Source organism: Pteropus medius, unplaced genomic scaffold, assembly GCF_902729225.1.
Source record: "Pteropus medius unplaced genomic scaffold, Ma_sr-lr_union100, whole genome shotgun sequence".
Classification (NCBI taxonomy): Eukaryota; Metazoa; Chordata; class Mammalia; order Chiroptera; family Pteropodidae; genus Pteropus; species Pteropus medius.
Window position 1 is genome coordinate 5536212 of NW_024340700.1, and position 19994 is coordinate 5556205.

Sequence of the window (19994 nt, forward strand, 5' to 3'; positions counted from 1 at the left end):
GACACATGCACACACACACCCTGCACATACACACCCTGTACACACATGTGCACACACCTCCCCTTGTGCCCTCCCCCTGTCCCCAGGTCCTGGACCGACACCAACAACCCGCACGCCCTGGAGGGGCCAGTACCTCCTTGGAGAGCCTGGTGAAGAGGTCCCCTCCCCGCAGGAAGTCCAGGATCAGGTAGAGCTTCCCCTCTGTCTGGAAAGCTGTGGAGGAGAGACAGTGAGCGTGTCAGCGGTCACAGCCCTCATGGTCCCCGGGAGTGGACGCTGTCCCTCGGGCTCACTTTGGCTCTAGCAGTACTGGGTACTCTGCACGCTGGGGCGTTTCAGAGATGGGCTGGAACCGGGGGGAGCCAGCGTGCCAGGGCCAGCGCTTGGGGACAGCGAGTGAAGCTAAAGAGCTCTGTCTCTGTCGCTTTTACTAAGAGTCGTAGGATTCTCCCCTTTTCTCTCCCCTCCCTTCCTGTCCTCCTCCCCACGTCCTCCCTTTTCAATCCCAACGGGGATGGAAAGACACAGGGAGGAAGGTGTTGGCAGGTCCCCCCTTGCTGTCATCACGACCGGAGTCGGGCTCTGGGTACCAGCGGGTCTCACTGAGTCGCTTCTGCCGGCAGGAGTCTGGAGAGAGCCGGCCGATGGCTCTGACCAAGGCTGGTCGAGTCTCCTTCCTGTCAAAAAGCGCTCTCTACACTCAGGGCTCAAGGGCACCCGTCCCCCGATGCCAGCGCTGGTGACCAGTTGGCCTGGCTATCTGCCATCATGGCACTGGGGCTCCTGGCCCATGTTTGATCACAGAGCCAAAATTATGGGCTCGCTGTCTGTTTCGGGCCACAGGCAGCAGGCAGAGCTGCCGCCCACCACTGAGGAAGGGCAGGCCTCAATCGACAGGGGCTGAACGTGCCTGCAAGGGTCAAGGCCACCCCTATCCCTGCCGGGCGGTCAGTTCAGGAGTCCTGACGCTCTGCCACTCGCCATCTCTGTCGCATACGCAGGAAGTGGGGCGGGAAGCGGCCTGACAGCTCTGCAAACCTCAGAACTCCCTGTTTTCTAAAAGTAAACTCTAGGAGAGTTGAGATATTGGGTCTTAGAAACAGAGCCTCTAACCAGAAAGCCTTTGTCAGAATCGAGCGACCTGAGGCGTGGATTAAACGCTCTGCCCCAGGGCTGGACGGGCAGACAGAGGACACCAATCACTTGATCAACCTCAGAGGTCACGCGGACGATGTGTTTAAACATCTTCGTAAGGAGCCCAGTTCTTAACTTCTTCAGACAGGCCCCTGGACCAACTGAAGTGACATGTGGTGTCACATGTGGCACCAGCGACCAGCTGCGCAGAGGGGGCAGTGTGACACAGAGCCCCTGCTGTGCACGGAGACCTTGGGGCAGCTGCCCACAGGCCTGAGGGGTGACGGCCACTACCTGCTTCTGGCAAGTTCACATCTGTATTTGCTCTTACTATTTCTGAAAGGAAAAGCCACAGAATTTCCATACGAGATCAAACCGTTTCTCAGTAAAAGCAGAAACTCGCCAGCAAAGAGCCGTCTCTGCTCTCCCACCGCTGGGCCTGTCGAACCCACGAGCTGCCCGTTCTGTTGTTTCCTGTACTTGTGCTCACGTTAGTTACTCGAGCGGGCGGTAAACTTTAACGTGGCCAGGCGTGACTGCCGTCACCATTTTATCCGTATTTAAATCTGAAGATTTCACTTATTGCTTCTCTGAGGACAATAAAAGGGCAGAAAACTGAATATCGCGTCTCCCACCATACGTGGTTTTGGGCAAATTGTCTGATCTGAGCCTCTGTTTTCTTTTCTGAAAAATGGAAGCGCTAACCCGCCTTGAAAGGACATTTTGACGAATCGGTGAACTACCACCTTCAAAACACCTGAAATGCCATGTCCACGCAAAGTGTGGGAGGATGAACGTGTCCCCTTAAACTCACCACCGGGTCGCAAAGCGTTTTCTTCTGAAACTGCACAAAGATACGTCATAGAGCCCCCCCAATCCAGACTCTCTGCTACCACTTAACCAGGGACAATAATTTAATGAATAATCACGTATGGCCACCTCACATTAGGTCTTTGAGACAAAAATAAGGCATTTTGCTCCTTTAGGGAAGAAAAACAGAGATGAAGGACTCGGGGAGGGAAGGTCACCGGCCAGACAGGACCGGACGCCGAGTGCTGGCTCCTCTGACTCACTAGGCTCTTTTCATGTGCTGTGGTTTGGGGGAGGTTGTCCCAGGTTCTGTCAAAAGTTGGTTATTTTATCTATGTTACTGTATTTACCATAATGAAGCTTTACAATGAAAGGGTGATTCACTTCTGCCAAAATGTCTCTCTCCATCTTCGATCTGACTCGGTCCCGAACTGCAAAACAGGAAAACGGGGCTCTGAAGTCAGGCGTCAGGGCTCCGACGGGCACGGGATCCGAAACGCCGACGAAGGAGTTCCCGCGGCATTCCGCTGTAAGTTCCAGACACGCACACAAGCTCAGGGGCAGTGATGGCCACGCTCAAGCCCTCGGCAGGTCCATGGCGTGCACTGGGCACGTCTGCGCTCACGCCCTCCACTCACACTCACACACACACACACACACGCATGCACACATGCGCCCACACACATGCACACGCGTGCGTGTACACACAGTAAGCGGTTAACGCCATGACACCTGACCTCAGGTGCACTGCCGTGCAGCACCTCCCCCTCCCGAGAATGAGGACAGTCTGCTGCATAATGAGCACAGCTGTCGCCCCTGAGAAAACCAGCCGTCATCCCGTATGGCGTCCAACGTCTAGCCCAGGTTCGAACTCCGCCCCACGCCATTTACAGCTGCTTATTTTTTTCCGACCCAGGATCCGGTCAAGCTTCACACATTTGGTTTGGTTGTTATATTTCCTAACTCTTTTTGCTCCTAGAATAGAACAGCCCTGTGCCTTTTTCACCCTGGGATTTTTGATGGATTTATTGGCAAGTCCAGATCAGTTTGGCTGTAGATTCTCCCTCCTTCTAGGTTTGATCGATTAACTGATTGCTCTAATGCCTATATTTCTTGCAAACTGAGGCTGGCTCTGGAGCCTTTATGAGACTGAGGCTAAACGTTTTTGCGAAAATACCTCCGCGTGATGCCGTGTGCCTTAGGCAGCAGCAGGTGAGAGCTGAAGCTGCATCGCTCTCACTCTGCGATGCTAAGTGAGGTGCTGGGTACGGCGGCAGGTCATCGGTCTCTCACGGTGAAGAGCCACGTGGCCCTCTGTAAGTAATGAGTCACCTGTGGGTTCCCTAACAATCCTGCATCCAACGGCGACAGCGTACGCTTATGACCCTTGCTTGGATCATTAGGATTACAAAATGGCGATGTTCTCATTTCTGATGGGGCTGGAAATAAAAGGAGGCTTCTCCCCCTCTCTCCCTGAAAATAACTATGGACTATGGATTTAAAGGTTTTTAGTTATAACCAATTACAATATTCTTCTTTTTGGGGGTGCAACTGTCCAAAGTTTAGCCGTCTGGGAATACAGATGGAATTTGTTTTGAGGTGAAAACAAACAGAAGCTCAGCACCTGACAGTAACATCGACCAGAGATGCCGCGGGCAGCCGGGGGGCAGCGGAGCGCGCGCGCCTTTGTGGGAGCTGCGTCCCCACGTCCTCGGCCTCCTCGGGAACCGCCTCTCCACACAGCGGCTCCGTGAACTCGGGGGGCTCCTCCGAGAGCATGCGCTGCACGCGCACGGCAGGAACACAGTTTCATCAAACCTATCTCGACTTTTCAGTTCAAACGAGACATTTTCTCAGTGACTTTTAATTAGTTTGACTGGTTTAAATTCACAGAGGAACAGTATGTTAATTAACTTGAATCTTAGAATGCGACGACATGTACATTTATTTCAAGCAGTGGGCAACAGATGTCCCCAGGAAATTATTTCGTTCAAACCATTCTCTAATTAAAAGCATCTCACTTGCTATTTAAAAAAAAAAGAAAGAAAAAAGTAGACGTACTACTTACTGCATGAGCCAGGAATTCCACTCTTGGGTATTTATCCAAAAGGACTAGAAACGGGGACTCTCACAGACACTTGCACACCCGTGTTCACAATCGTCACAAGGTGGAAGCCGCCCGAGTGTCACTGACAGGTAAACTGACAAACGAAATGTGGTACATCCACACGGCAGAGTATAATTCAGTCTCAAAAAAGAATAACATTTTTGTTTGTTTGTTTGTTTGTTTGTTTTTTAGGTGAGGCAACCCTTGGTTGACCTCACGGATTGCAAGGACTTTGTCAGCTTACAATCCCTTATTTTTTATTTTTTATGCCTACAGCACCTGGTCTTCCTAGGTGGTCTCCCATCCCAGTACTAACCAGGCCCGACCCTGCTTAGCTTCCAAGATCAGACGGGATCGGGCTGGTTCAGGGTAGCGTGGCCGCAGACAGGAATAAAATTTTGATACACACTACAACACGGATGAAGCTTGAAAACTTTATGCTCAGTGAAACAAGCCAGTCACAAAAGACAAACGCGGCGTGACTCCACTTGTATAAGGGCCTGGAGTCGTCACATTCACAGACAGACGTGGAGCGGCTGGGGGAGGGGAGCGAGGCATGAGTGCGTGATGGGGGCGGAGGTTCCGCCTGGGGTGACGAAAAGTTTTGGGAAGAGACAGCAGGGATGGTTACGCGACACTGTGAATGTGCTTAATGCCACTTACAGCTGGTTAAGATGATCGATGTTATGTTGTGGGTTAGGGAAACCAAAGGCCAAATACCCTGGAGGAACAATTAGGAAAAGCTCTCCGACAGTCACGCCACCCTGAACGAGCCCGGTCCCGTCTGATCGCGGGAGCTAAGCAGGGTCGGGCCTGGTTAGTACTTGGATGGGAGACCACCTAGGAAGACCAGGTGCTGTAGGTGTAAAAAAATAAGGGATTGTAAGCTGACAAGGTCCTTGCAATCTGTGAGGTCAACCAAGGGTTGCCTCGCCTAAAAATAAAATAAAATAAAGAAAAAGATCTCGCATTCAAATTTCCAAGCGGCTGCCTAGTTCTAGTGGAAAAATAAACATATATTCCCTCCATACATTTTACACAAAAATAAATTCCAGGTCTACCAAAGAGTTTAGCGTTGAAGAGAAACAAGTCTCAAAACCGGCCACAAAGAAGAACATCTGTGACGTCCGTGTGGGGACGGCTTTTTCGTAAAAGGCAATGGAAGAAATAACACAGGACAGAGTGATGGGCTGAGTTCCAGAGCACCTACAGACGGGCCATCCGGAAAGATCGTAACACAAAAAGGCAAACGAAAATTTAGAGACTATCTGAAACAAACAGAAAAAGGGCCAGGAGCCTAAATAAACACGGTATCTAAATACTCTTTATGTCTGAAAGGACAGAGAAGGAAGACAGGACCGGCCCTGAGGGCGAGCACGCTGTCACACACGCCGAGCCCAGCGCGGGCAGACGCCTTCACAGACGTGTTCCGCACGGCCGACCGCCTGGGCATCGACTGGCCAAACACAAGCAGACCCTGGGTCCGGGGTGGCAGGAAGCGGGAAAAGGCTGTGCTCACCGCGGGGCGAGGGTCTAAGTAACTGACGAGGCCTGGCTCCCAGGGGTGTGGCAGGGACAAGCTAAAGGGCGTCGAAGGACAGTCGTCGGGCCGGGCGGCGCCTCCAGCTGCCACGCGACACGCGGGAGACCAGGTCCCCCAGGTGACTGGGCCGATCCCCAGGGCTGTGCACACTCTGCGCTGCTGGTCGGGACCCCCGCCCGACCTCACCACTGCCCGCTTTGTGGTCGTGGTCACTCGTGGGCCAGACCCACGGATGGAGTGGAAGGGCTGGGACCACGGCTCTGCCACGTGACCGGCAGCCACGGACGCTCCTTCCACCAAGAAGCAGCGACACCGAGTGCAGGGGGGGCCGTCCTCGGGGGCTGAGCACGTGTGAGCTGCCTCGGGCACGGGTGAGGGATCCGAGAGTGTTGGGGCCCGAGGCCCGGATGCACGAGGAGGCCCACGGAGCCGGCCCCTCGGTGTCCCCTGCCGCCGGGCGGGGGCGCGGAAACCGCGAAGCGAGCCGGGGCAGCGCACCCCGCCGGGCGCGCCGGGACCCGTGCGCTCTGGAGCCAGGGCCCGCCCCGCGGGGTGTTCGTCCCCCGGAATGTGATGGCGGTCGGCGATCGGGCGGGCTGGCAGCCACTGTCGTAGCAAACAACCTGGTGTGCGATGCTATCTCGAGATTCACTAACAAACCGTCAGCGTCGGGTAAGTTAAGCTTTCCCAGTACGTGAGATCGGCCTGCACATGTGGCGCCCACGCGGGGAGCATCGAGGCACGTGGTTTCGTGTCTGCTCTGCTCTGCTCTGTGGGGTGACCTGTACCCCGCAGTACCAGCCGTCACGGCCCGTGACCACCTCCGGGGCTGAGATGAGGTGGGGACACCCACGAGTCCGCCCTGCAGGGCCTGGGCTCTCTCCCAGGAACCTGTGGGAGGAAGCGCGTGTGCTGTCACCAATGAGCAAACCAAGGCCACTCTCTGAACACCCCTCTGGGTACCAGGCCCGCGTCCTCACGACTTCCGAACCCCACGCTGCTTCACAACGCGTCGCGGGGACCCGTCCCTTTGGGCTCAGGACGTCTACCCTGTTGATTTTTCCTCAACCCTGCGGCCTGCTCTGGATTTGCAGGACTTAAGAAGGTGGCCAGTGTCCCTTTCGGCCCTGACAAAATCTCTCGATAACCAGTCCTTGGAGGTCTCCTGGCAAGTGAGAAACCAAACGCAAGCCGGCCTTTCTGCCAGATGCCCAGCAACGTGGACGCTGGAGCTGGGGGTTCTGAGCCTCGGGGCCACCGCTGGGTGCCTGCCTGTCCACTGTCCCGCAAGTCACCAAAACTCCGTAAAATGGCCGGGATGCTCATGAAATCGATCTTGAAGAACTTGGCAGCTGCAAACTTCACGAGGGGCCCTCATGGGAACACCTCACTCTGGGGGAGGGCGAGTTTCCTGGGGAAAGCTCCATGTGAACGCGGGGGGCCCGAAGCCCTCTCTTCACGGCCTGAATGCGTCTGATTTTTAAATCGTCTGTCGGCGAACATTCCTGTGTGGCATCATACACCAGATTGGGTCACAGCGTGTTATGCCACATTATGTAACATTACACTGTTATATTCCATATAGATGTACTTAAGAAATTAAGGGTAAAATAAAAATAAACGTAATTCTATCCGTCGCCATGAAGAGGAGGAAGGGGCGGCTCTAAGCGGTGAGCACGCCTCCGAACAGCACGGGGTCGTGCTGGACGTGCAGTGATGGCCTCGGGACCCTGGGGACAGGCTTCCGCTCACACTGCAGACTGCTCCGGTCACAGAGGCATGACGGTGACAGAGGATGGCCCGGGCTCCCAGGCAGCTTGCCCCTGGGGATTCTGAGGACGCAGCTGCTGCACGGGCTCTAGCGGGGTCCGCGGGGGGCCCGGGCTGTGGCTCGGGGGGCCTCCGCTGCTCACCGCTTCCTGCTTTGCCCTCGAAACGCTGCCGGGTCTGAAATCACACCCCGGGCAGCGTCCCGGGTGCGGAATGAAAACCCACCTTCCCACGACGTGCGTCAGCCTGCGGGGGGTCTAGCTCGGGGCACCGAGGCCCCTCCTGGGAGGCCGTGCTGCGGAGCACAGAGCCGGAGAACCATGCTGCTCGCGACCCCGGAGAACGGCAGGGAGGGACCAGGGAACGTGAGCGCACGGACCGCCACGTCAGGCGCAGCCCCCGGGGGTCTCCCTGCTCCTCTGCACAGTCCTTCCACTCGACCGAGACGGCTGCCGAAGCAGCATCGTCACCCAGACTTCCGAGGAGGTAAGGAGCGGGGAAAGGCCCTCTTCCTACGCTTCACCCTCTGCAGTTCGAGGAACGCAGTTCTGGTGGGAAGAAGCGTAAGGGGCGCGAGGCGCTCAGGCGGCACAGAGCCCGTCACAGAAGGACGATGCTTCCGAGGGGACAGGGCACCTGCCCGAGGGCCCGAGAAAGAGAGGAGTCAAAGATGCTTCGGGGGGGCCACTTCTACTGGGGAAATAAACGCCCTTCAGGGCGGAGACCCCCAAACACAGCTTTGTGCCTGTCGGCTCGTTTGTAAAATGGGGGTGACAGCAGCCGTAGGGACACGAACCACCCGTGGTTGAAATGGACCTTTCTCTCCCAGCCCAGGAACGGGCCATCGTCCAAATGAAGATAATGCCACAAATGAAGTAGCGTAGAAATCACAACTGTTCAAACTGAGGCACCGACCGAAGCTTGGTTTCTGAGTCGGTCTGTGTTTCTCAAGGAAGCGTCTCAGAGCGAGAGACGCAAGTGAACGAACAGGGCTGGAGGTGACGCTGGCAGGTGGGGAGCCACTGGACTGGCCGGGGACGAATTCGCGATGTTGTCACCCACAGGATGTGATCCACGCCCCCGTCCTGGTCGCCGTGGGCCTGGCGACATTCCCGAGCCACGCGGGACGCCGGTCTCACAGAAGGGCCGGGGACGGCGGGGGCGGGGGGCGCGAGGCTCCTTCAGGCCCGTTTCCCTCCGTCCCCGGCCAGGCTACCGTGAACGAGCAAATGCCTAATCTAATCTTCTACTTCTATAGAACTGCTGCTAAGTGAAGAGATGATTTTACTAAACGTGGGGGACAGAAAGTCGAGCCTTGTTTCGGTGAACTTTCCCACACCCCGTTGTGTTCTGCATGTTTTCATGAGGCGTGGGAAAATTTAAAAACGATTCTCTAATATTATAATGAGAATCTTGGAATATTTGGCCAAGTGCAACTGACACAGGGTTAGAACTATAATTATACTACAATATAAAACATTCACTAAAGAGCTTGCTTTAAAGTGTCGCTATTCATAACGCTGGCTTAAAACTCAGATGCCTGCAACAAAGCAGAGCACCCAGATCAGGGGACCCCAGACTGCGTGGACAAGAATGACGGGGACAAGTCGTGAAAAAGTCTAAGTCTGGGCTCTGACCCCAGGGGTTGACTCAGCAGGGAAGGCACAGGGCTTAGGAACCTGTTTCTAATTACAGCCCCCCGGAACACACAGGTGATCCCGAGGCAGCCTCGGTCTGGCCCCTGCTGGCAATGGCGACCTGAGCCCGGGTCCCCTCACCCACCCTCTCGGCCTGGAGCCCACTCACCCCTCGAATGGCTTCACCTGGGGGGGCTCTCGCCCTCCTCTGTGTACGATGGTGTTCAGGTCTCTACCTATTTGGTCTACGCGTTTACTGTCCTGGGTCGCTGGTTACACGCAGAGGGGAACTCGTGCCTTGTTTGTTTACCGGCCGGGCGGCTCGTGACCTGAGCACAGAGAACGGCATCTCCTTTGCCTGCCCCCGGCCTGCACTTGTGGAAGATGTCACGATGTGAGACCTAAGACTTCAGCGTCACCTTGACGTCTTTGAGTTCATGGCCCCAAAGGCCTGAGCACGGGTCCCCTGGCCTTGACCGGTGTCCCCCGACCCAGAGGGAAAGTCTCCCCATCCTGGCCCCCTGCAGGCTGGATCAGCTGCGCCCCACGGGCCCTCGACCTGGGGGCCACAGACCCCCGCAGCAAGCCCAGCCCGCCCCGTCACCACGAAGCTGCCCCCACAGCCCCGGCTGGTTCACGCTGCCCTGAGCATAACCCCGAGTGACCCAGGGGGCGTGTGTCCTCCCGGGCTGAGGAGCACGTGACCCACGCACCTCGCCACATCACCTGCCTAGTGACGGTGCCAAGTGCTCAGCTGTCTTGCGCTGTTCCAGACACAGGATTGTCCCCTCGCCCACGTGAGGGGAGGTGGTCGGAGTGGACACAGAGGAGCTCGGTCCGCGTGCTGCTGGCTAGGTGGCCGTGCGCTCGGCACTGAGATTTAGGACACCGGCTTTGTTCTGACCTGCGTAGTGCTGTGTGGGCAGGTGGGCGGGCGCCGGGCAGTGCGTGTGGCACCTGCGCCCCAGGCACAGGACCACCAAGGGGACAGCACGGCCGCACCCTGCGCTCCGCTCACGGCTGAGCGGGCCCGTCTGAGTGACGGAGCTGGCTGATGTCCACGCTCAGCTGTGACACCCTGGCCCTGCTCTCCACTCGGCGACAGCGAACACGTGCAGAAGGCGCCCCTCGCGCGGTGTGGCTCTTCTAGGAGCGGTGGAGAGCTCATGGGGACGTGCTTACGTGTTCACTGCCAGCGCTGTGTCCGACCCACTCCTGTGGAGGGCCGTCCGGAGCAGTGCGGCAGGCGGGGGCACGTGGACTCGGGTCCCCGGCCGGCACACGCCGCCCTCACACGCCCCACACGCGGCCCGCCCCGTGCGAAGCCCTCACCTTTCAAGGTCGCTTTCTTCAGGACTTTCATTGCGTAGAGCTGTCGGGCGTCCGACCCCTTGACCTTCCGCACCAGGAACACCTTACGGAGAGAACACAGAGCACCTGAACGTGACACGACTTACTGCACTTTCCTACCTGATGGGACAAGGGGACGCCCAGGAAGTTCAGAAAAATTCCAGTAATACACACTGTAGGGAAAGCTTTAATTTAAAATTTTCTCCAACATCTAGGCTGCCAGGAAAAGTTTCGCCTAATTCCGGGGTCCCCCGCACGTGGTACTGGTCCGTGGCCTGTCAGGAACCAGGCCGCACAGCAGGTGAGTGGTAGGCAAGTGAGCGAAGCTGCATCTGTGTTTGCAGCCGCCCCAGCGCCGGCATCACCGCCTCAGCTCCGCCTCGGATCATCAGGCAGCAGATGCTCCTAGGAGCCCCGGTCCCTGGTGTCACAAAGGCTGGGGACCGCTGGCCTAACTTACACAGCCCTGCGATGACATCACTATGTGTTTGTATGAAGAATCGTCATTTGTTTTTGGCGCCACTAACTTTCCACGAAACGTGTTATGTGAAAAGTAAAAGGCCAGTTGTTTAGAGAAGCAGACAGCATTCACAGGTTCCGGGCGCACCTGGCCTGCTGCGAACGCCCTTGGTGACCCACGTGAGGCCACCCCGAGTCATCGCCGGTCACAGAGCCGCTCTGAGCCCCGAGCCAGCAGCTTCTCTTACTTCGGCTCCTTCCCTCAGACGCCGGCCCTGAGCAGCCACGCCTGCAGGCGGCTGGGTGTCTAAACGGCCCTCCACAGACTCAGCGACATGAACACTTCCCGGGACGCTGTTTAGGGGACACTCCCGAGAGCCACCGAACGAACGTGGCGCGTCTTTCATCGCATTCTTGCTTCAGTATTTAACTTGCTCTCGGCTCGGGGATCAGGCTGCGTCTCTCGTCCCCGGCACCACGGCCCCCAGAAAGGACTGCCATGGTGGTGGTTTGAAGAGGTCATCTGCACTGCGTCGGAAATTGGCCGGGCACTGGCCCCCCGGCTCCCCGCGTGCTGAGGGCTGACCCCCGGGCGAGCACACGCGAGCGCGGTCCGCACGCAGATGCCGGGCTGCCGGCCTCGGCCGTCCCCGTTCCAGGGCTGAGTCCTCCAGGGGTCAGCGTCGCTTCTGTCACAGGGACAGTCTCGCGGCTGCCCGGCAGACGGCAGACCGAGGAGGAGAGCGGCTGGTGACGACTCCTGCAGCCGGGGCGGGGCAAGTTGGTGGCTCCTGGGAGCAGTCTGGGGACAGGCGCAGGCACCTGCACGTGGCAGAGACCGAATCTGCTTCGTCAGCTTCTGCCGTCAGTGCACGGATGGAAGGAGGGGCGCTGGGGACCGTGCGGAGGATGCTGGGGCCTGTGCAGGCCGGCGCCCTGCCCTCCGGAGCGAGGCGGGGCCTGTGCCGCGGGAGGTCTCTGCCGGCGGAGCAGAGCCTTCGGCTGCCTTTCTTTCCCGCACAGACGGCAGAAGGAAGATCAGCCGACATCAGGACACTCACTCGGATCTGGGGACGGGGACTGAGGTAGCGCGGGGCGTGAGGACATACGGCTCCCCTCGTCACCAGCTTCGCTTTGACGGAAAGTCACAGCCAGCAGCCCGAGTGCAAACAGCTGGAACCTGTGGCCCCCGGGCGGCGGTGTCGGCTCAGCCGCCCCGGGGCTGAGGGGAGAGCCGCGGAGTAGCGACCCTCCCTTCCAGCACCCCGTCGCCCGGGCCCTGACCGTCCCTCCCGCCACTGGCCGAGTCGGGTCGCGGTGGGGCTTGGACCTCGTGGCCGCTGCCTGTGACCTCTCGCTCGCGGTCCTGACCTCCTCCTTACTCCTCCCACCACGGCGGCCGGGAAGAGGCACGGCGGGGCCACTACGAAGATGGTCGCCCCAGGGGGAGGCTGCCAGCGCCGCTGTGTCGCCTGCCGTCTGCCAAAGAACGTTCTCGAAAGCAAAACTGAAATTGGAAACGTAACATTTGGAGGGACTCGGAAGCGGCCTCCTCCCCCTCCGTGTGCAGCACCGCGGCCTCCACAGATGGCGTTTTCAAGTTGCTTCTGGTCAGCGGAGCTGCTGGACGGACGCCTGGCGCCTCGGTCTGTTTCCACTGAGCTCGGAAAGCGCCGTCCCAGCTCTGCGGTCGGCAGGCACCGTGAAGTGGGGTCGGCGCCGCTGCAATCAGGGTCCCACGGGGGTGACCGCCAACTGTCATGGGGCCAGCGCCCCCCGCGCCTCGTCCGTGAGGCAGGCCCGGGGGACTCAGTGTAGTGTAGGTGGTGTCAGGACACACACGTGGCGACATCTCGAACAGGAAGAAGAGGACACACCTATGCCGGCCTCCGCTTCCCCGTCGTGTCTCTTGGAGAAGGGACCGTGTGCCTCTCCCCTCCCTGGCGTGTCCGATGCCCGGTGGACGCACCCTGCGCTGTGCAGGACCGAAGCCCGCACTTCCATAAATACCCAAGGAACCGCACGAAATAGCCAATTTTGTAAGCCACAGAGTTTTGAATACTGGCAGTTTCGTATGCTTCGAACTAGTAAGTTCGTGGAGATGTTGGCGTAAACGTGTCCCCTGCCACGTAACGCCGTGGAAAAGAACAAGAGAAAAGCCATTGCACCTTACAAGAATGCAAGATACATTTTGCAAACGGCCACGTGTTCGTGGTCTGTAGACTGTCCAGGACGTCGCTGACGTGCTAGTGGCCCTACGTGACAGGGCCAGTGGCCAGCACTCACGTTGGCACCCAGTCCTCTGGGGCACGGGGAGATCGGGTGCACGTCCAGGAGCCCCCCTGCCAGTGACATCTGCTGCCCAGAGCCGGACTCCGTCCCGCGTCTGCCCCAGGCCTGTGTGCTCATCTGACGTTCTGGGGATCGCTGCCCAGAGTCTGCGTCCCCAGCCCCCGCTGAGGGCGGAGAGGCCAGCGCTGTGCTGGGACGGCCCACAGGCCTCGGCGCCCGGCGGCGTGTGCGGGCGGCTGGAGCCGATGGCCGCTGCTCGTCTCCTCAGGGGCGGCCTCTCCTGGGATTCGAAGGCGCAGGGGAAGGGAAAGACGGGTCCTGCGCAGATGTGGCCCAGGCGACGGGCGGGGGCGCCGTGCCGGGGCGCCGTGCCGTGGCCCACCCCCAGCGATCACGTCGCCCCATTTCGTAGACGGGGAACCTGAGGCTTCACAGGGCTAGGTAGCCCCGCAAGCCACACGGAGGGGCAGAGCGGGCGGCTGCTGCTCCCCACTTCCTGCCTCCTGGGGAGCATCCTGGAGGCCGTTTTGTCTGGCCCTTCTTTCTCACTCTTATTTTTTTTCCTTCTTTGAAGAAAACGCTTGTCGAGGATGCACGTTCAGAGACGCTTTGGCTCACGTTCAACCACCTACTCACCGCAGCGACACCCTGAAGCCCAGAGAAGCTGCTGGAAGAGGGGAGCGTGTGTGGTTCTCCCAAGTGCACAGCAGCCCCGCTTCGCACAGCAGTGGCGACAGCTCTGGCCGTGCCCAGCGAGGCCGCGGATCCGACGCGCGTGCGGGCTCGGTGGCACGGGACGCTGCGGAGTGAGGACCGCCTGCAAATGTCACCCCATCAGCCGCAGGGCCACGCTTCCTTGGTGTTCAGGAGGCATCCCTGCCACCTCTCCCGTCACCAGACATTCGAGGACTTCCGCCTGGAGACGGGGGTGGGGGGGCCGGCCGCAGGGGAACGCGACTCGCTCGGAGGGACTCAGAGACAAACTCACCTTTCCGTAGGACCCTTGTCCTAAAACCTTCAGCAGTTCAAACTGGGAGGGGTCTGCCTTCTCGAACCCTTCTTTCACATGGTGACTGATGTCAATCTCCTTGACAACGCCTTCTTCCTACGAGAGAGCAGCGACAGGCGATAAACATGCAGATCGAGAGGGTCCCTCGTCACCCTGCCCCGGAGTCGGGACGAGCTGGGTACGTGCGGGTTTTCAGGACTGGGGTTTAAAAGCCGCGATACCATATAGTTTCACACAATCGATCACCTCGGTCATTTGTGCTGATTAGTCCATTTGCAGGCCCATGGCCTTCTCGGCTTTTCTCCGTGGCTTTTTGTCACTGGGTCTTACTAATATCTCAGGAAAGTGGAAAGAGACCCTCAGTGAAATCTGTTCTGCTCCTCGACAGTTTGGACAGAAGCTGGATAAGGACGGACGTGGAAACTACGGAACGCGACAGTCCTCTGAGAATTCGTTTGTGTCTACGGTGCCACGCTCAAAAGGTCACCGACGGGTTCCACGCACGGAAGTCGTGAAATGCGGATTTCTGTCTCCTTATTCGTACTGTCCCGATACGGTCGCCGCGGCTAAAACAAAGAACGTTCCGCTGGCGTCCGAGAGATGACGGTTCAGACGACGCAGAAGAGATTTCCTGCCAGCCCAGAAGCAGCCGTTCCCAGGAGGAAAAAGGCCCCTTGATCTTTAAATTAATACACTGGGAGAAATCACTAGACATTCTCGTCAGAGAACTACTTGTCCCTGAAGACGCATCCCTTCACTGGTCAAGGAGTGTCCTGTCACCCGAGGGCCAGCAACGGGCACCTGGGGAATCGGAGAGCCGGAGCTTTTCCTGACAGGAGCCTGGTGTCCTTGAATGGATCTCTGTGCATCTCTGAGTTCCCACTGACTGTTCATCCCCAGTCACGCTCCAGGCCCTGGGCCAGCTACTGCGAAGCACGGAACCGGCTGGCCGAAAAGCTCTGAAAATGCCTAAATATAGCTACAGGAACTGCGTGCACCACGCCCTGGGCGCTCGGGACCCTCCATGCGTTATTCCCTTTCTTCCTTAAAAATACCTGTGAGGTGGAGATTTTTCCCTGTCTGAGGTCACACGGCTAGAGGGCTTGGGTTTCTGGCCAAGGGCTACTGTGAAGCGACACGTCCTCCCTCTATTTCAAGCTCAGCAAATATTTTCAAAGGAAATCGTAATAGCAATAATGGACGTTACAGTGGTCTCTAAAAAGTTACAGATTGTATCTCCACGTAACCAACATCAGACGCCTTTGCAGCAGAGAAAGCGCACTCCGCAGCCAGCGGCCTGAGCGTGTCCACGGAATGTGCAGAAACGAAGTGGGCTTCCCGAGGTGGGTTCCAGGGGGACCGTGACGGGGGCGTCACTGGCACAGAAGGGGTGTAACGGGGCCGCCCCAAAGCGCAGAGGTCAGTCCGCACCGCAAGGCCCGCAAGCTTCGCGCCAGCCGGGCGCCTCCGGGGATGGGGCTGGGCTGGGCCAGAGCGCGGGGACAGGGTGCAGGCAACGATGCGGGCCACGGCGCTGACTCCGCCCGTCACGCGGCCACTCAGCTGCCCGCCCTCGAGGCGGAGGACCTCCCTCCGTCCGTCCCTGCGCCGTCACGCCGCCCTGGGGTCCCCGACGGGCACGGGGATGGTCGCCCTCAGGCCACCGGCCTTGGGGACGGGCACGGACGCGGCTCCGGGTGTACCTGCGCCTTCTATGGCGCTTTTCCTGCTCCCAACACCATTTTTGGTAAAAACACTGGTTTTCGTATTTGTGAGAATGAGTCGCCGAGGTGGATTCTCCAGGTCGTCCATGGCCTGCCCGAGCTCAGTCAGGAGACGCCGCCCCTGGCTGCTCCGCACGGGTCGACAGGGTGCTGGGCCGGGCCAGCGGAGGGCGCCCTGTCAAGGTCATGGCCCGGGTGGCGGTGGCCTCCGTGACGCGGGCCTCTTTAGCCACAGGAGGGCTCTCTCCATTCCTAATCGGCACCTCAGGCACAACGTTGTCACCGTGTCACCGAATGCAGCGCGGCTGCTGCGGACTTTGGCTCCCCACTCAGAACACAAGGCTGAAAGCTGAAGTTGAAGAACGTTCTCCAAGTCCCCACAGAAACATTTCCCTTCCACTGACTTATCAGAAATCGAAGGCTCTCCCCCGAACGGGAACGAATGTGCCCGGCCTGCGACAAAGCGCTTCCTGGCACGGGGCCATGACCGCCCTCCACCTACGGCACTACGCAGCCTGAGTCACCCAGAACCCCAATTTCCTCCTGAAATAGCTTCGACCACGCAGCTGTGTTAACGCAACGCCCACAGTATGAAACAGGTAATAACTCAGCAATCACGTATTTGTGACTTAATTGTGGTCACGTGAACACATTAACAGTCATGGTGCTGAATAAAAAGTAAAATTCAACTCGGGGCGTAGGGGTGGTGTCCAGGAGATGGCCGAGGAGGCAGGTGACAACGGGGGTGCGGGCTCTGCACCTGCGGTCTCGTCCCCGAGCGTGCCTCACAGCACAGGTGTGTTTGCCGGAGGTTTCCACAGCATTTCTGTTCTGCTGCTGCTCACTTTGGAGGGCCAGAGGCCCAGGACGGGGGACAACAGGTCACTCAAGCTGCTGGGACCCCAGAGAGCCCGCCTCCGCCTCTGAGAGCCCGTCACCCCACCGGCTCGCCCAGCCCTGGCAGGACCCTGCCGCGCCCAGCTCCGCACCCCGGGGCTCCAACCCCTGACCCAGCTCCGCACCTTCCCGAGAATGGCGGGGTCAGCGCCCCGGCCCCTCTCTCCCTGGTCCCCGCCCCCAACTCCATTTCAGCACCCCGCCTTCTGAGTCATCGCCCTAACATTTCGAATCCAAGGTTCACACACGGACCCTTCAGCCCTTCGGGTTTCATGTAGATTCTTGCTGTCGAAGTATTTAGCGCACACGCCCAAAGCGCACACAGAGCTCCGCCTCTGAGAACGGCACAGGCACCGCAGGGTCTCCCCAGAACCCTGCGGGGCAGTTTATCTCTTATGTAGATTGACAAAGTCTTTAACAGCCAAGAACCAAGAGTGTCGCGTCTGGACTTCAGAGCTCTGCATTGTTCATGCTGACGTTTTGGCTTGAGCTTGTCTCACGATACCTTTGTTCTTCTCTTTCCCAAGAACTTAAAAAGAAAAGGAGGAGAGAAAGGTCTGGAACGCAGCGCTGACTGGGGGCGGCGTCCGCAGAGCGCATCGGGGGAGGGGGCGGGAGCGCGTCCGGCACACCTGCTCTGGCCGGGTCCAGACGGGGATGGTCCACTCTCTGCGTCGTTTCCTGACCATCGCCCTGAAGGGCAACTAGAATGAAATGTTATCCGAGTCTCATTCCGAAAGAAATGCTTTTTTCTCTTTTACGGGGCAGGTCATTTTATCGAGAACTCTGGATTTTAATGCCATTCCTCTGAGAAAATAGAGTCTGTTCCTAAACCTTCTACGTACAGGACGGAACGTTTGGTTTCCAGCATGACTTCTGTGAACGGCATTTTTTCAAGTGGTTTGGGGAACGGCGATGGGGGCGGAAGAGGCCGGTACCACGGCCAGCGGCTCGCGCCACAAGCGAAGGTTCCAAAAATGTGTTCGTGTGAGGGATCAAAGCAGGAGAAATAAATTGGTCAAATGGCATTTACATAGGACGAAATAGTTTGTGACGAAGAACGTTTAAACCCCTGTTGAACGGTGTCTGAAGTTCTGACGGACAGGAGGAAGTCGGGACCGTGTTCCTGCGTCTGCCGTGGGAGAAATGGCCGGAGGGAGCCAGTCACAGCTGTTCGGTCTTCTCTGGCCCAAAGTCACCCTCTTAGGTAATTTCCTCCGCTCTGAATTAGATGCTCTTATGTCATTAGGAGGACAATATTTATGACAAGTAAATGCAAATTAAAAGTTGTGACTGTTAAAATGAAGACTGGGCCGGGGCTGGCTTTACCTCCTTCGCAGGGGGCATGGTCTCCCAGAAGTCAGACTCCCGTGCGGGACGCGGTCCCCAGGACGATCATGGGGACCCGGAGGGGACAGGGCCCGCTGCACCTCCTGAAGCCCAGCCTTGTGCAGGGCCGTCAGGCTCCGCTGGGGCTGCAGGCTGACCAGCCCCAAGTTCACGGGCTTTGTCAACTGCCCCCTAGGGGAGGTGGGCTCGGCCGTCCTCTCCCCCAGGGTTCCTGCTGTCACCCGGGGTGGCTTCTGGACATCCCCTACGAACTTCCCAACCCTCATTCATTTATGTGTTTTAAACAGGATATTTTGTCTAGAACTTTCGTTGTTTTCAGCAAGAGGGCTCGCCACGCCTGGTCTAGGGCACGGTCAGGGATGCTCAAGGATGGTCAGGGACGTTCAGGGGAGACAGGAGCCACCAAGCAGCCCCCGCGGCTCCTGCGGGGAGCGGACGGAGTGGGCGCCTGAAGGTCCTCGCGGGAGGGGACGTCCCCCGGGCGGGCGCCGGCTGGCCCTTCACGGCCGCAGGTCGAGCTCCGGCACCGAGGACCACACGCTGTCACTAGGAGGTCGGGGGGCGGGTGTTTCCACACGGATCAGCGACATCAGCGACGTAAGTAAGAGCGAGACCCTGGAGCCCAGACCCAGCATCTGGGAGGGCGATGGCGTCGGGGGACCCGGTGGCCGAGCGATAAGCAGACTCCCCTGGCTCGCGATGGCACCGTCTGCCCCGGCCGGGCCTCAGGACGCCTGAGAAGCGGTGGCCGGTGAGCTCCAGGATCATCTGTGCCCTTTAAATTGCCCTTCAAGTGTCTGAGCAAACGCGTCACCTCCACGGGTGAGGTGAAGTGAAATTTAGGACCAGCTGCCCTTGTCCATCACTTCGCAGGAAGCTGTTTCTACGAGAACCTTCCCATCCACCTCCGACGGGTGAAACATGGCAGAGCCGCACAGGACGGCGGCACCTCTTCCCACGAGGGTCAGGCGTGCGGGCAGCATGGCGCGGCCGGAGCGCAGACAAAGGGTGGCTTGCTTAGGAATGAACCCAGAGAAAGGAACACGCTGGGCGAGCCTTCGAGATGCAGGCGGGCGTGTGACCCTTGGCTCCCGGGCACAGAGGACAGGCCTGCACGGCCGTCCGAGGCCCGTTTCCCGCCCTGGCGTCTTCAGGGCCTGACGTGGTTGGCACGATGCTCCCTGGCTGCAGCGGGATCCCCGGAGCGAATGTCAGCCGTACAGGGGCCCGTTTTTCCTTTTTCTCACCAAAGAGAGCGATTCAGCATCCAGGAGCCGTCACGCGAGTCGCACACGCAGTGACGGTCAGCGAGGCGTGCGTTGGTGGCTGAGGGCCAGTTCCATCTTCAGAAAGACGCCGGCCGCTGCGCCCTGCGGCCCTCAGAGGTTCAGCTGGGTTAAGCTAGGGGTTCGTGGCCCGCTGGGGCCCTAGGGGACGACTGGGGGACGGGGGAGGACCCCACGGGGAGGCCCCACAGCTGTTCTTTCTTCTCTTTCTATTCAAATCCTGCCTTTCAGCCTCCCCCGCGCCTCATGATTTGGGTTACTGAGGCCAGATGAAGCGGTCCCTGTTTCTAAGGGAAACTCTGCCCCCTCTGCTGCTCTTTCTCCGCCCCCCTTGCCTGTTGCTCGCCCCAGGCATTTACCGCTCCATCCCCCTGAAGCCTCCTGCCCGCCATCAGCCATGCCTGCAGATGGGTCCCGTGGTAGGGATTATACTTTCAGCTGACTGAATGGTGGCAGTGGAGGCCTCCCACCATGATCGTCGTCGATCCCAACGCGGGCCGAGGCCAGCAGCTGCCGCGCTCGGGCGGCTGAATTCCGGGAGGTCCGGCCAGTCCCTGAGCTCCCTGAGGAAGCCACGCAGAGCAGCGCAGGTCCTCCTCCGACGGGAACGTGGCCGTCTGGCCGCA

The 19994-nt window shown here is 58.8% G+C and overlaps 1 protein-coding gene and 2 pseudogenes across 1 annotated transcript in view; 1 reads left to right on the forward strand and 2 right to left on the reverse strand.

Annotated features, from left to right (window-relative positions):
- Positions 1-19994, reverse strand: part of RPS6KA2 (ribosomal protein S6 kinase A2) — a 102217-nt gene that overhangs the window by 40590 nt on the left and 41633 nt on the right. Inside the window, exons 2-5 of the mRNA XM_039882289.1 lie at positions 14091-14207; positions 10334-10415; positions 2295-2375; positions 134-213 (exon numbers count right to left, since the gene is read on the reverse strand). Coding sequence (XP_039738223.1) covers positions 134-213; positions 2295-2375; positions 10334-10415; positions 14091-14207 — 360 coding nt within the window. The remainder of the gene's footprint in view (positions 1-133; positions 214-2294; positions 2376-10333; positions 10416-14090; positions 14208-19994) is intronic.
- Positions 4319-4437, reverse strand: LOC120618380 (uncharacterized; annotated as a pseudogene).
- LOC120618429 (uncharacterized) lies at positions 4798-4916 on the forward strand (annotated as a pseudogene).